Genomic DNA, 15,239 nt, shown 5'->3' on the forward strand with positions numbered 1-15,239 from the left:
TCAGATTGATGGTCTTCAAGCAAATAACACAATGTGCACACCGGCAGCTGATTTAATGCAATCATGACCAAAGACAGTCAACAAATGTTCTGGCAATGTCTGCCATTTCTAATGCCCGGACACTTATCTAAAAGCCAACAATAGGAGGACAGCATAGGATGAGACAAAAAAAAAATCACAGCTACAAATATGGTAATGGAAACAGCAAAATATAAACAAAGTTGATAAAGAACAGGAAAAAATAGTAAAATCAGTTTAACCGTATTATTATTTATGCAACCCCATTTTCTTTAGGTGTGTAAGAAAGTGGCCAATTTGAAAGATGGACCAATGGAAATGATAGAAAGAGTTTGATTTACTATCATACTAATACACTTACACTTACAGGAATGGAAGAAACTGAAAACTCACAATATCTACAATGTTATTTCTTTAAACAATCATGTACTATGTAGACAATTTTTTTGAAAAACTATGGAAATACTAAGGATGGTGAATTTACTACACCAATTTTTGTTGATGATGGAAGATGGTAAAAGGGATACAAATGATGTTCTAGTTTGGTATTAAAACACACTTTATAACAAGCATGCCAAACACTTGTCGGATTTACATAGAGAGGAAAGTTAGAAATTGCACAGGGAATGTTAAAAACCTGGTGTTCTGGACGTATTGATTTTACATGGCCGTATGTTTAACTGGTGAGTGTGAAGCAGCTGCGCTACAAGCCTGCAGATCACAGCGGGGAGAAGAGAACTGGTAATTGCCGCTCAAGGCAGAACTTTATCGGACCTCTCCATCTAAACACATGGTGATGGAGGCTGGCAATCAACACTAAGCTCTTGATGGCATAATATCTGCTTGCGATGTAAGCCTACACACACACACACACACACACACACACACACACACAAACACAAACACAAGCATAAACATAACCACCCACCTTCTCCCACACACTAAGTCTAACCTTTTACAACTGTTGCTAATTAGAATCAGCAACACTCTCAATCATATCAGCTCATGTTCATGCTCACAGCTGATTTTTTTTTTTCTGTTTAGAGAAAGCACATCCACTTGGTTTAGATTTATATTCCAACAGCCAAAAAATGCCAGAATGCTTTTAAATACCTCAAACTTCCACACAATAAGCATGGCAACCTTTAACGATCGCTGGAAAGTAAACAAGCAATGCAAATTTGCATGATGAGCAATCAGCCACCTCGAACCCCTTGTGATATTTAAGACTACAAAAAGCGCCTCAATTTCTCCACTTCGACAGGTACAAAAATAAATAAATAAATGAGAAAACAGGTTGGCTAACATGATTCACAAATCACCTGGCCTAGGTGCAGTATAACACACCACCACTGGAAATAAAGCAAGTAAACAACATTATTATGTCCTGCTCATGTGGGAATGTTGGATATAATATTGCTTTTCTTTATGAATGGGTATTAGCGAGCACAGCAGGCACGGGGTGTCATAGACACAAGAGATATGCTGTGCTGCCGCAAACTGCGACCGTGCCTGAGGTTAAACATCCATGACTCTGGGATTCAGACTGCCACACTAGCACTGCGGAGGGAGGAAAAAAATAAAAAGAAAACATAAATAAATAAATGAAACCTCCAGGCTTGGCTTGAAAGACTGTCAATGGCTCAGGAAAAGGTTTCAGCTCACTGTCTGCTGGGGAATATTCTTGAGAACAAATCCAATAAAACCGTTTAATTCTCTTCTTCTGTTTTCCTCTAAAAATGCTGGATTATTGAATCCACCAAAGGCGTTTGTTCTCGAGATGACTGAGCTATGATATTTAGATAAATAAAGCCAGATGTGTTTTAGGCTTTGGATAATTTTCAACATTTCTGCATTTATGAGCTATTTCTAAGCTCGACTTGCAGAGACCAATCCACTACCATGTGCGTAATGCGGTATATTATTCAGCTATTAATCTTAATGCATATTATTCAGTAGTGTTGTGGTACTCGATACCAGTCTTAGTCTTGAGACCATATATCAATCGTCTTGGTCTTGTCATAATCTCGGGGTGAAATTTTACTTCGTTGTCTTGGTCTCGACCTATGAAGACTTGAAATATTTTTTCAACACCACCCATCCATCTATTTTCTACACTGCTTATCCTACACAGGGATATCGGAGAGACTGGAGCCTGTCCCAGCGGACTCGGGGCGTGGGACAACCTGGACGGGGTGCCAACCCATTGCAGGTCACAATTGCACACACACTAACACACATATTCACACACTATTAACGATTGAAGTGCGGGTCTTTGGACTTGGGGAGGAAACCCACGAAGCATAGGGAGAACATGCAAGATCCACAAACACAGGGCAGAGGCAGGAATCAAACCCCCAACCCTGAATGTGCGAGGTAAATGTGCTAACCGCTAACCACTATGCCACCATGCTCCCCCTATGGTCCTGGTTTGATGCGGTCTTGGCTAAGGTGGTCTTGAACCCAACACAATTATTTGGTAATGACTATGCATCATTGAGACACTACAGTGAAATAGGGTAGGGTAATAGGTATCTAGTTATGAAAGTGAGGAATGTACGTTTAGACTCTCTGAGAGGTCCTGTGACTTCAAGAGGTTATTCACCATTCAACCAATCTTACAGGATTCACCATAATGCCACATGGATCTCTAAAAGTAGGATAACATGAAGAAGGAATGACTATATCAGGCAATGCACCAAAGATCATGACAGTATTTCTGATGTATGATCTCCAGGCAAGTAGTAAAAGCTCCAGTTTGTTGCCCAGTAATGTTTTTCTAGCCATGAGACCAAACAAATCTTAAAAGTGGAAGCTAACACCAGGAATCCCAAGTTGAGCAACAGCCGTCCGTGGCCAGAAGCCCAAGAGAGCAAAATTGTCTGTGCTTTTAGGGAGGGGTGGCATAATGTCTCTCCTTTATCAATCACAGTGCCCCGACCAATCATGGGCATCTGTGAGTTCATACATATGGGCAGATAGAGTTTTCCTCCAAGTGAGAGGACACCTGACCATAACACTCAAATGTACATTTTGAATATCCCATTCTAGATTTAGTCCCCCTTTGCTGTTTTAATAACCTCCACTCTTCTGAGAAGCTTTTCCACTAGATTTTGGAGTGTGACTGTGGGAATGTGTGCTCATTCAGCCATAAAAACTTTAATGAGGTCAGGCATTGATGTAGGATGAGGAGACCCGGGCGCAGTCAGCGTTCCAGTTCATCCCAAAGGTCCAAAATGAGTGAGGTTGAGGTCAATGCTTTGTGCAGGCCACTCAAGTTCTTCCACTCCATCCAACCATCCATCAATCTTTTATACCGCTTACCCTTTTTTCAGGGTCACGGAGAACCTGGAGCCTATCCCAGGGAGCATCGGGCACAAGGCAGGGTACACCCTGGACAGGGTGCCAGTCCATCGCAGGGCACAATCACATACACATTCACACACCCACTCATACACTACTTACACTTTAGATATGCCAATCAGCCTACCACGCACGTCTTTGGACTGGGGGAGGAAACCAGAGTACCCAGAGGAAACCCCCACACACAGGGCCACGGTGGGAATTGAAGACCCGAGCCTGGAGGTGTGCGGCTAACCACTAAGCCACCGTGTGCCCCATCTTCCACTCCAAACTTGGCAAACCAAGTCTTCATGGACATCACTTTGTGCAGAGGGGCACTGTCATGCTGAAGCAGGTTTTGGCCTCTTAGTTCCAGTGAAGGGAAATTGTAATGCTACAGCATACAAAGGCATCCTATACAATTGTGTGCTTTCAACTTTGTGGCACCAGTTTGGGGACAAACCACATATGGGTGTGATGGTCAGGTGTCCACAAACCTGACCATCATCATCAAGCCATATAGTGTATACTGTAACTGAAGCAGGTTAATACCTGGGCTGCGTAAAGTGTGCACTATAGAAAAGTGTTGATTAAGAAGTTAACCTGTTCAAGAGAAGAAGAGCTTCTTTAGGAACATGCATTGTCTTGTACATTCACAGCAGGGTCATGGCTGCAGCATTTCTTTCTTTTTTTTCAGAATAGGCTCAACTGTCAAGCAAGAACTCAGTGCAGTGTGGTTAGTAGGTCCTGCTGAAAAAGAATACAGTGGCCTGGTTTTATCCTTTGATGGATGAACGAGCAGGAGAATCAGGTAAGGGTCAGAGGAGTGGTTAGTGGTGTCTGTGCTTGAGTAAGGGAAAGGGGGAGGAGGAGCTGCACACAAACCCCTTCATCAATCCTCAAAGGAAAGCCTGCTGTTCTGATCCCATCTCACTATAAACCACAGCTCTAAATCCTTCTAACATTCAACCTGAGAACAAAACCCTCACTTGATCTGAAACAATCAGGATCAGTGGAGATGTTAATTATGTGGTTAATACTGTGGGCATAACATTATATATTAAATACAGTGTGTCTTCTTGTGAATGTAAAAGTATAATTGAAATGTGTGGTCAGGATGCAAATCAACTGTGCTGTCATCACTTCATGGTTTTTAAAGATTTGATTAAAATGTGCCTGCTTAATCAGAAGCTCTCCAAGGAAAAGGAATAAATGAATAAGAGAATGTGAAAAATGGCTAAAACATGAGTTTTTATTAAGTGCTTGATTCAATAACTGCATGTATATAATCCCCAAATGTAAATATTATTTAATGTATAATGCATTATTAACATGTTTTATTACGTTATTATATTATCATATTTAGTGATTGATTTCAAAACCATATTACTCTGTTTTATTACAAAACATTATTTATTTTCACTGGCACACCCAGATTGCTATAAAACAATGACCAAAGTATCAGGAAAGTTTTAAATTTTACATTTATTTACATTTTGTTATCTAAGTGCCCTCTGTAAGTTTTAGGAACGGCAAGGCCAATCCTATTATTTTCTTCTCTTTTTTTTGCTATACATTGAAGACATTTGGGTTTGAGATAAAAAAATATGAATATGAGATTATAGATCATAATTTAAATCTTTAATTTCCTGATATTTACATCTATATGTGTTAAACAACTTAAAACATAGCACCTTTGGTGGCAAATTACCCAATAACTGCATCAAGCCACTGACCCAGTGATATCACCAAACTGTTGCATTTTTCTTTTGTGTTGCTTTTCCAGGCTTGTACTTCAGCTTCTTACAGTTGTTTGTTTTGGGTTGTTTCTCCCATCAGTCTCCTCTTCAGGAGGCGAAATGCATGCTCAACTGGGTTAAGGTCTAGTGATTGACTTGGCCAGTCTAAAACCTTCCACTTTTCCCCTCTATGAAGTCCTTTGTTAAGTTGGCAGTGCTTTTTGTCTTGCTGAATAATGAGGTTCCTCCCAATTAGACTGGATGCACTTCTCTGTAAACTGGAAGACAGATTGTTTCTGTAGACTTCTGAATTCCTTCTGCTGCTACCATCATGAGTTACATCATCAATAATGATTCGTGAGCCAATTCCAGAATAAGCCATGCAAGCCAAAACCATGACACTACCTCCACCATGCTTGATGGATGAGCTTGTATGTTTTGGATCATGAGCAGATCCATTCTTTCTCCACAATTTGGTCTTTCTATCACTTTGGTAGAGGTTAATCTTGATTTAATAACTTTTGTTTCTTTGTGATTTCCAATCTGGCCTTCTGATTTTTAATGCTCATGAGAGGTTTGCATCTTGTAGTGTGGTCTCTAGCATATATATAAGAAATTCTATATTCATGAAAATACTGTAATTTAAATTTTGTACCAAGTGTTGTCCATTTTGCAAACCTGTGTGCATAAAAGTGGCATATGGAATTACAGAATTGATCCACAATTCTTCCCCAAGAATTCTTCAATGAGAATGCCAACCTATGTTTAAGAGCCCCTTCCCCAAACAAGCCCAGAATAGGTCCTGGGTGCTGTCTCATGCCAAGTGTAAAAACAGCTATTGACAACTTTCCAAAAATAATATGTAGATTTAGATCCCAATGAGTAAGTCAGAGGCGACAAGGAGAAATTGGCTGAGACGCCATGAGGTAGAAACCTAGAGAGCTACTATACTCAAAAGGGAACTCGTCCTCTCCGGGGAACCCCGGATAATAAATCATTGCTCTTATACAGTATAGCTGTGTACTATGAGATCAAACATTATGTGTGTTGAATGATCAACATGAGAATGTTGTGAATAGGGGATAACCACATATATTCTGGGATAACCACATATTAGTCTTTATTATTACAGCCACAATTCTTATGTGTGTGACTATACATCAGCCATAACAGTGTTATTGGCAGTGTTGCAGGAAGCATTATCCTAGTGAACGAGGCCATTAGGGAATACCATTGCCATGAAGGGGTGTACTTGCCCTGCATCAATGTTTAGGTAGGTGGTATGTGTCAAAGTAAAATCCACATGAATGCCAGGACACAAGGTTTCCCAGCAGAACACTGCCCAGAACATCAATCTGCTTCTGACAGCTTGCGTTCATCCCATAGTGCATCCTGGTGCCATCTTATCCCCAGGTAGGCAACCTTCTTCTATTGCTCAATGGTCCAGTTCTGATGATCACATGCCCATTGAAGGCACTTTTGATGGTGGACAGGGGTCAGCAGGGGCACTCTGACGGGTCTGCGGCTACGCAGCTCCATACGCAGCAAAGCGCGATGCACCATGTGTTCTGACACCTAATGCTGCAGTGTACAAAAACATACTATAGTGTACACTTGTGTGCTTCCAACTTTTTGGAAACAATTTGTGGAAGACCCAGATATAGATGTGATGGTCTGCTGTCCACATATTTTTGGCCATATAGTGTATTGACCTACACAAAGTGTGATCTTCTACACAAATGCTGCTTGCCAGCATAAATGTGATAAAGGTGAGAATGCTGAAGTTACAAATGGAACATTGAGTGCATATTTTCCTCCATGAAGGAGTACAAAGAAGGAGAGTTTGTCCTTCATGTTTTAAACCAAAGATAATACACCAAGAAGTACTAAAATGCCAATCCATTCAGGTCTGGAATGTATTTCATAAAGACTAGGTCCTGATCTTTCTAGTGACAGCGAGCCAAAATTGATCAGGATTGAAAATTATTTTCATTCTCATCTATTTGTTGCTGCACTGCCTAAAATTGATTGAAATGTTACTGAAATTGACCTATTCATGTGTGCTCTGTGAATACACTTGTGCTGAATTTTCTTTTAACTGAACTGGGTAGTGAGGTGCACAAAACACCCTGGGCATGTGTGGGAGAACACTGTAATCTTTTGCATCACCACCATGGTTATTGTGGAGGAAATGCTCTATATAGATTGTACAACCCCAATTCCAAAAAAGTTGGGACGCTGTGTAAAATGTAAATAAATGTAAATAAAAACAGAATGCAATGATTTGCAAATCTCATAAGCCCATATATTATTCACAATAGAACATAGAAAACATATTAAATGTTTAAACTGAGTAAATGTATCATTTTATGCCAAAAAATAAGGTAATTTTGAATTTGATGGCCACAACACATCTCAAAAAAGTTGGGACGAGGACATAAAAAGGCTGGAAAAGTAAGCAATATTGCATGCCCGTGCTCTTCGGGCCCTCAGGCGGCACTGCATTAAAAACAGGCATGGTTCTGTAATAGAAATCACTGCATGGGCTCAGAAATACTTCCAGAACACATTGTCTGTGAACACGGTTCGCCGTGCCATCCACAAATGCTGGTTAAAGCTCTATCATGCAAAGAAGAAGCCATATTTGAACACGATCCAGAAACGCCGCCGTCTTCTCTGGGCCAAAGCTCATTTAAAATGGACTGAGGCAAAGTGGAAACGAATCGAAATTTGAAATTCTTTGTGGTAACCATGGACGCCATGGCCTCTAAACTAAAGAGCACTAAAGAGGAGGGGGACCATCCAGCTTTTTATCAGCGCTCAGTTCAAAAGCCTGCATCTCTGATGATATGAAGGTGCATTAGTGCCTACGGAAAGGGCAGCTTGCACATCTGTAAAGGCACCATCAATGCTGAAAGGTATATACAGGTTTTAGAGCAACATATGCTTCCATCCAGATTCCATCCCATCTTTACTTCTGAGAGACTCTGCTTCTAAAAGATACTCTTTTTATACGCAATCATGTTACTGACCTGTTGCTAATTAACCTAAATAGTTGCAAAATGTTCCTCCAGCTGTTTCTTTTTAGTAATACTTGCTTTTTCAGCCTTTTGTTGCCCCGTACCAACTTTTTTGAGACGCGTTGCGGCCATCAAATTCAAAATGACCTAATTTTTTTTCTTAAAATGGTATATTTACTCCGTTTAAACAGATGTTATGTTGTCTATGTTCTATTGTGAATAACATATGGGTTTATAAGATTTGCAAATCATTGCATTCTGTTTTAATTTACATTTATTTACATTTTACACAGCATCCCAACTTTTTTGGAATTGGGGTTGTATAGGCATCAGTTGATGTGAATGTTAACGTGAATGTTTCCATTTATCTCTAGTAGAAATACATTTTCCCACAGGGTTGCTGGGTCAACTCATTCATTTTCCTTGGCCTTGGCTATTTTGCACCAGGAGGATCAGCTCCCTGAGAAATACTGAGCTACGTCCCCCAACACCCTTCAAAATAACTTGAAATTCTTCTTAAACCTTATAAACTGTGACACTTATAAACTCCTGTGAAAGGGAAGGTCAATGAATAGAGCTGAAATACATTTTGATTTGCAATACCATAAATGCAGAAACAGCAGGCATGTGTATGGTATTTAATGTTTTTGTTGGAGGGCATGCAAATAGACAAGCCAACAATGCACTATAAAAACTCTCAAAAAAGTACAGCAAATACAATTATTACAATATTATAGAAGTAAATAAAATATACCTGTTATTATCTGGGTAGCTCCTGAGGAAGCACAGGGACAAAAGATATGACATACATGTTAAAACATGGAATTTTGGTTTTTCACTTTACAATGCCAAGCATGGAAACATGATATGGACAGTGCAATACTAACAGACATAATATAACCTGAATTCAACTCGCTACTGCATTTCAGAGTTAAAGTAAGACACTACAGGTGAATAGGGTCATTTTTCTAAACAACAGACATCATAGTTGATTACTGACTAGAGTAATTTCTTACAAATATTTTTTTTTATATATATTATAAGTTTTTGAAAATACTAATTTGTTTATGTAAATTAGGCTTCATCTAATTAAATGTGAGTAAATTTGCATTCTTAATAAAAAATAAAATACAGCCTTCTGATGATGTCATGTCAACGCAAGTAACGGCACAGAAACTAAATTTCCCATCAGCCGAAGCACATCACATGACCTGGTCATAAGGCTTTTCTGTTTCTTTGTCAAGAATTTGTCTTGTCTGAACTATTGTAATCTCTAGTCTGTGTGCGTTTCTCGCCATATAGTCATTCATGTTCATTGTTGTTACTTCCTTATTGTTTTGTTCTTGTTTAATTTGATAATAAATAGCCTGCACTTACATTCGGCTTCATCTCCAGTCCCTGACATGATGTTGAAATTAAAATATTGATTTCACTGTGAACACTCTTGAAGGAAAGACATTTGCAGAATAGTTTACTGGAGTCATTTTTGTTTTATTGTTTAATCACTCTGCATAAGGGCATCAGCCAAGTACCATAAATGTAATCAAGAAACTACCACATGCTGTTATAAATGTTTTATTTTTAATGTCATTAAAAAAAAACATAAATCTGACATATCTCACAGTTAAGATTAAGGTTTTGATAATTTTCTCTGTAATATCCTCTTAATTAGAGATAAGAATGAACATGTTTCATTTTGGTTCTAAATATATATATATATTTTTTAAAAAACTGATTCTGAGAAAATATACAATATGATTTCAGGTTTCCCCTCTTGCAGGTGTGGTCTGTAAGGTTTCTAAAACAAATTGACATGTATGTAATAAGAACAAACTGAAATATAGTGTTTGTGCGGAGTGGGTGGTCGTGGTGGTTGTAAGTGTAAAAATCTGAGAAATAAACAATTTAATGTTTTAATAGTTTATATTGCTACACTGTAAGAGAAAAAATGTCATAAACATAATTATCCAAGTAATACTACCCCAATTCCAAAAAAGTTGGGACGCTGTGTAAAATGTAAATAAAAACAGAATGCAATGATTTTGCAAATCTCATAAACCCATATGTTATTCACAGTTGAACATAGAAAACATATCAAATGTTTAAACTGAGCAAATGCACAATTTTAAGAAAAAAATAAGGTCATAAATGGTACATTTACCCAGTTTGAACATTTGTTATGTTTTCTATGTTCTATTGTGAATAACATATGGGTTTATGAGATTTGCAAATCATTGCATTCTGTTTTTATTTACATTTTACACAGCGTCCGAACTTTTTTTGGAATTGGGGTTGTACTTGTGGCCAAAATTTCTGTAGTCTGTAATCTCTCATAAGATCTACTCAGCAATTCAGCAGCATATACACGAGAGAACAATACACTGCACACACATTCACCTGCAGTAACAGCAAAATGCTAAATACTGAATGCTTGGACTACATCAATGTACTAAGGCTCAATCTGAGGCAGAGGTTTATGACTCCTCAAAATTGTAAGCTTTCCGCCAAGCATACCTCACCAAAGTAAAACACATTTTCGAATGCTGCAAGTGATGTTCCTTCATTAGCGAAGACCATTACCATGGTTCATGCTTGAACCAGCAGCTAATGACTCCTTCACGAGAAAACTCGCAACCCCTACATATTCAGCCTCAACACCCTACATGCCTCGGTCAATAGAGCTGGCGCTCGTTATGACACGGCAGCAGGATGGTGATTAGACCACTGTCAGTCTCCTGACGTGACTGCGATAGACAGATTTAGCGTTTGATGCCATTCAGGTGGATAGAGGTGCACTGTTATCTACTCTTCACAGGAGGGGATGAATCCTATGCAGGCAGAGGATTATTTCACAGTAGTGATTGACAATGCTGTCATTGGAGTGGGAAGGATGAGTTAGTCCTTGCTGCTTTTTAGTTTACAGTTAAGCTAGCCACTCATGAGTGTCTACGAATACAAAAGTTGTCTATTCAGACTGAAAAATAAATGCAGTGTCGAGGAGTTATGGGCGGATATTGGGATGGAATAATTTACCCAAGCCAACTTATATGAAAAATTGCAAATAGTTAAGGTTAGGGATAGAGATGGGTTATAGGTTTTGTTACTTCATTCATTGATACATTTATCTGGAGACCAAATCATTAGACTGGGAGGCGGGAATACTTCCTGAATTGAACGACACACATTCACACATAGGGACAATCTAGTGTAGCCAATACACCATGTTTATTGAGGATAGAGGAAACTGGAAAACCCTGAGAAAACCCACATTGTATCTTAATAATATTACACATTTTGCATTAGATTTGCGCTCAGATTTATACAGTGGGTGGGAACTGGCAATCATGAACAATAGGAGAACTTAAAGAAATACCAGCCAGTGGGATCCCTATTTTCCACATGAAATTATACAACTTCTTGTAAATGTTATTAATAGTATTACTCTCACCACTTTTCAAGCATTAAATCTGAAAGAAAAAAAAAAACACAAGTGGAGCTTCAAGTAGTTAGCACAGTGTCACCTTCAACAATCTAAAGAGACATTTGTAAATGATACATACCACAAAGATGTTAAGAACGAAGCCTGCTGAAGATACAACCCTTTCAATCATACACACATCTTGGTAAAATGTGAGCAGTTACCTTCAGAGGATCATGAGCTTGGCTTGTATACTGCGGTAGTCCATCCAGATAGTTAGTAAAAATCTGGTTTTAGATGTGATCAATAATGGCAGAGGTGCCACACACTTCACATTTCAAAGGTAGAATAATGAATATCACGACAGTGCTGCTTGAAGCACTGTGCCAGAATCTGCCACTGTTTCTGGGTTTTCAGGCTAATGCACCTTAATCAGGTGTCCACAGAACTCTTATATGATAATATTATCCCTTATATATAAGGGGAAAGTATGAGTATTGCATCAAAATCTTACTCAATTAGAAGTGAAAGTCAAAAAAATATACTTGTCAAATTGAAATTGTGAAGTCTTGGAAGTTTGAACATGGTCTTGCACTTCATTTTGCTCAATTTCATAAGAAGTTGCATGAGACAATTTGCACAAAAAGTTGTCAAAGTTAAGGTTAGGATCAGGGCTAAGAACCAATGAGAATAAAAGGCGATCCATATGTAGAGAAGACTAATTGTGGCATCCAAACACCTTGGTATGAATCTGTTTTAAATATGGCTAATATATGTTTTAAATATTAATTGTTTATAGAGCTGTTGTATAAAAGCAACATTGCACTCGCAATCATGCGGTTATACTGACTATCGGCACAGCTGTGATTAGCTACAGCATTCGCCCTGTAGGTTTGTGCTTATGGCCAAGTCACAGCCGTGCTGATATTCAGTATAACCGCGCTCTTACTCATGAGATATTGATTAATTATACTCAGGTAAATCACAAATCTCGTAAAATGATTAGGTTAAGTACAGTTATTTAAGTACTTTCCACTTAATGCAATGGTTCATGCTCAAGAAAGAGTGATGGCACATTTCTCACTCTTATTCAGAATCAGAAGGTGCAGGTTCCTGTCTCAGGAAGCAAGCACATCAGCAGGACAGGAGAAGGAAGAGGAGGATAATGAGGACATCAGGATGAAGAGAACTGACAGGATATGTCATCCTCTCAGCAGGGTCAATGGCACTCAGGATGCTGAAGTTGCACTCAGTGCTGTCTGTGATCTTATCCATCACCCTGCACTGGCCTGATAAACCGAATTTTACGCCACGATCACAGATACTGCTGTTACTGTTGAATAAAAAATGATATACTTATACATTTTCCAAGAATTTGTTTGTTTATTGCAAATGTGTTTTTAATACTACTTCAAGAGTAATACGCTGGATCTAAAGCACTTTTTAATGAGCATGAGCATTACTACTAAATGAGACATTAACCTTATTTCACCTCTATCGGAAATCATTCAGACAATACGGAACGCATTGGCTTGCAAGGATTTTTGTGACAACCTAGAAGCGGTGTGTCTGGCTATCAGTCTTTGCACAGCACCTGTGCTATTCACTCACTGCATTCAGTGATCATATAACAGCATCTGTGAGCCACAATTCCATTCAAGAGCTCCGCACAAACGCTGCCTCAATTTGTTTGCTATTCTAATGTCTACTAGGGAGCCACAATCAGACACCTGTCAGAAACACCTGCTGCATTTTTCGTGCGGAGAAAAAAAAAACCACCAATGTGCACCTTTTTTGTTTCTCTTCGCAGTTTATAATCAACGCTGAATTTCCAATCTGCGGCCGCCATTTTTTCAATTTCCTACTTGCCTTCTCTCAGTCAAATCATAGCCATAAATCAGTTGTGAGTGTGAGGGCTGAGTGCAAATGTGTTTGGTGATGGAAACGTATAAAGCCTAAACATATAAACAGTAAATGTGGGAAACAAATGCAATGGATGCAATGATACGCTGGACCATTTAGCATTCAGACACACAAAGCCTGCTAGGTTAAAGTGCATTTTTTCATGCATGGTGATCTGTTTCGAAAATAGCTGATTGTGTTACTTATACAATGTACACATTTTATAACGCACAAAGAACCTCACAGCACAGCAGGGCCCGCTGAAGACCCCTCGATTCCTCTTGAGCTGCCATGCTGAAGGAGGAATGGGGTGAAGAATTTGAACCCGCTTGCATTCGGTTGTTAGTCACAGTATTTCAGTGAATGTTCTTAATTAGTTCTTTAAATGCCTATCATGAAAGGAGCTGTGAGGGTGGAAAAAAGAGATAAAAGATAAAGATAAAATCTAAAGATAAAATCAATATAAGATAAAAAAGAACACATTGCTTTCATGGATAGATCTGAAATCTCCACTGATTCAATGACAAACTCTTTAAAGAGCATGCTGAGCAAATAAAATGCTTTCATTCATAGACGGAATGACATTTTCTTCCTAAATACAGTATCTTACTACATTTTGGCAAACACGTTATTCGTAGGCTAAGAGTAGGACGTCGATAAAAATATGAAACGTTTGTACAGTGGCTCCTGTGTGAATTCTAAATCATTGTGAGTTAGGAATATGTTGTGCAGCTGTTTCAGCTGCCAGTGATGTATTACAGACTACCTAATTGTGTAATAAAAAGGATGAGCGACGGTTAATCATTTGACATTTTTGCTGTGTGATCTCACCACGTTTAAAGAGCGTGGTGGGAGATTACGGTACCGTGAACTGCCCTTTATCAACTGACGAAACCAAAAACAGCCTTTAATAAACCTTGCAAAGGTGTTACACTAGAACAAACTGTACAGACATCACCTGAAAATGTCATTCACTACTACAGCTAAAATCAATGCCATTCAAAATCTGAAAGAAGGAAAAAAACATAGATGGCACAGTTAAAATGAAATATTATACAAATATAACATAACAAATGTTTGTTTGGCATTTAAATTCACAAACAGTGCGTTTACATGGACAACAATAATCCACTATTAACCCTATTAAACAATACTGTGATTAAGAAACTACCATGTAAACAGCAAATTTTAATTACCTTAATCTGATTAAGGTCATACTCGAAGTAAACACAAATCAAATTAAGACATGTTACTCCTGTTTTAGTCGCATTATCGACATGTATTATAGACATGTAAACACCTTAATCACATTATTAACGTCGTGTGAGAGTTTTCACCGCATTTTGCGACAGGACACGATCACACACGGCAGTGCTCAACCGTTTTACAGCGAACAAGAGAGTACGGCCGCGTCCCAAACGGCATACTTGCATACTATAGGCCTGTAGTGGGAAAAGAATACATGTATCTCGGCTACTATATAGACGGTAAGTACGCGGTTTGGGGCGCAGCCCACGGCTTCAAGCAGTCGTCTATTGACTTTGTTAACGTTTGACAGGTGTATTTGTTATGATTTCTCTCCTGTCTCTGTCCCTGTATTGTCGTTGGGTGTTTCCCTTATGTGTCATCATTGTACTCAGCTTTTTTTGTGTGTTTCACCCTTGATTTCATTTAGTATTTAAAGCCCTTGTGTGTCTTTGTTTATCACGGAGTATTGAGTTTTATCACCGTGCCAAGCCTTTGTTCCTTGTTTCTGTGCCATAATTTTGACCCTGTTCTCGTCCTCGTTTTTCGATTATC

The 15,239-nt window shown here is 38.7% G+C and overlaps 1 protein-coding gene across 2 annotated transcripts in view; it reads right to left on the reverse strand.

Annotated features, from left to right (window-relative positions):
* cadm1b (cell adhesion molecule 1b) overlaps nt 1-15,239 on the reverse strand; it is a 204,923-nt gene that overhangs the window by 71,567 nt on the left and 118,117 nt on the right. The window contains exon 2 of one of the 2 annotated variants that reach the window (XM_017490141.3): nt 8,874-8,894. The exons of the other annotated variant lie outside the window; for it this stretch is intronic. Within the exon in view, the coding sequence (XP_017345630.1) occupies nt 8,874-8,894 (21 nt within the window). The remainder of the gene's footprint in view (nt 1-8,873; nt 8,895-15,239) is intronic. 2 annotated transcript variants of the gene reach the window in all.

This window comes from Ictalurus punctatus, chromosome 17, assembly GCF_001660625.3.
Source record: "Ictalurus punctatus breed USDA103 chromosome 17, Coco_2.0, whole genome shotgun sequence".
NCBI classification, from domain to species: Eukaryota; Metazoa; Chordata; class Actinopteri; order Siluriformes; family Ictaluridae; genus Ictalurus; species Ictalurus punctatus.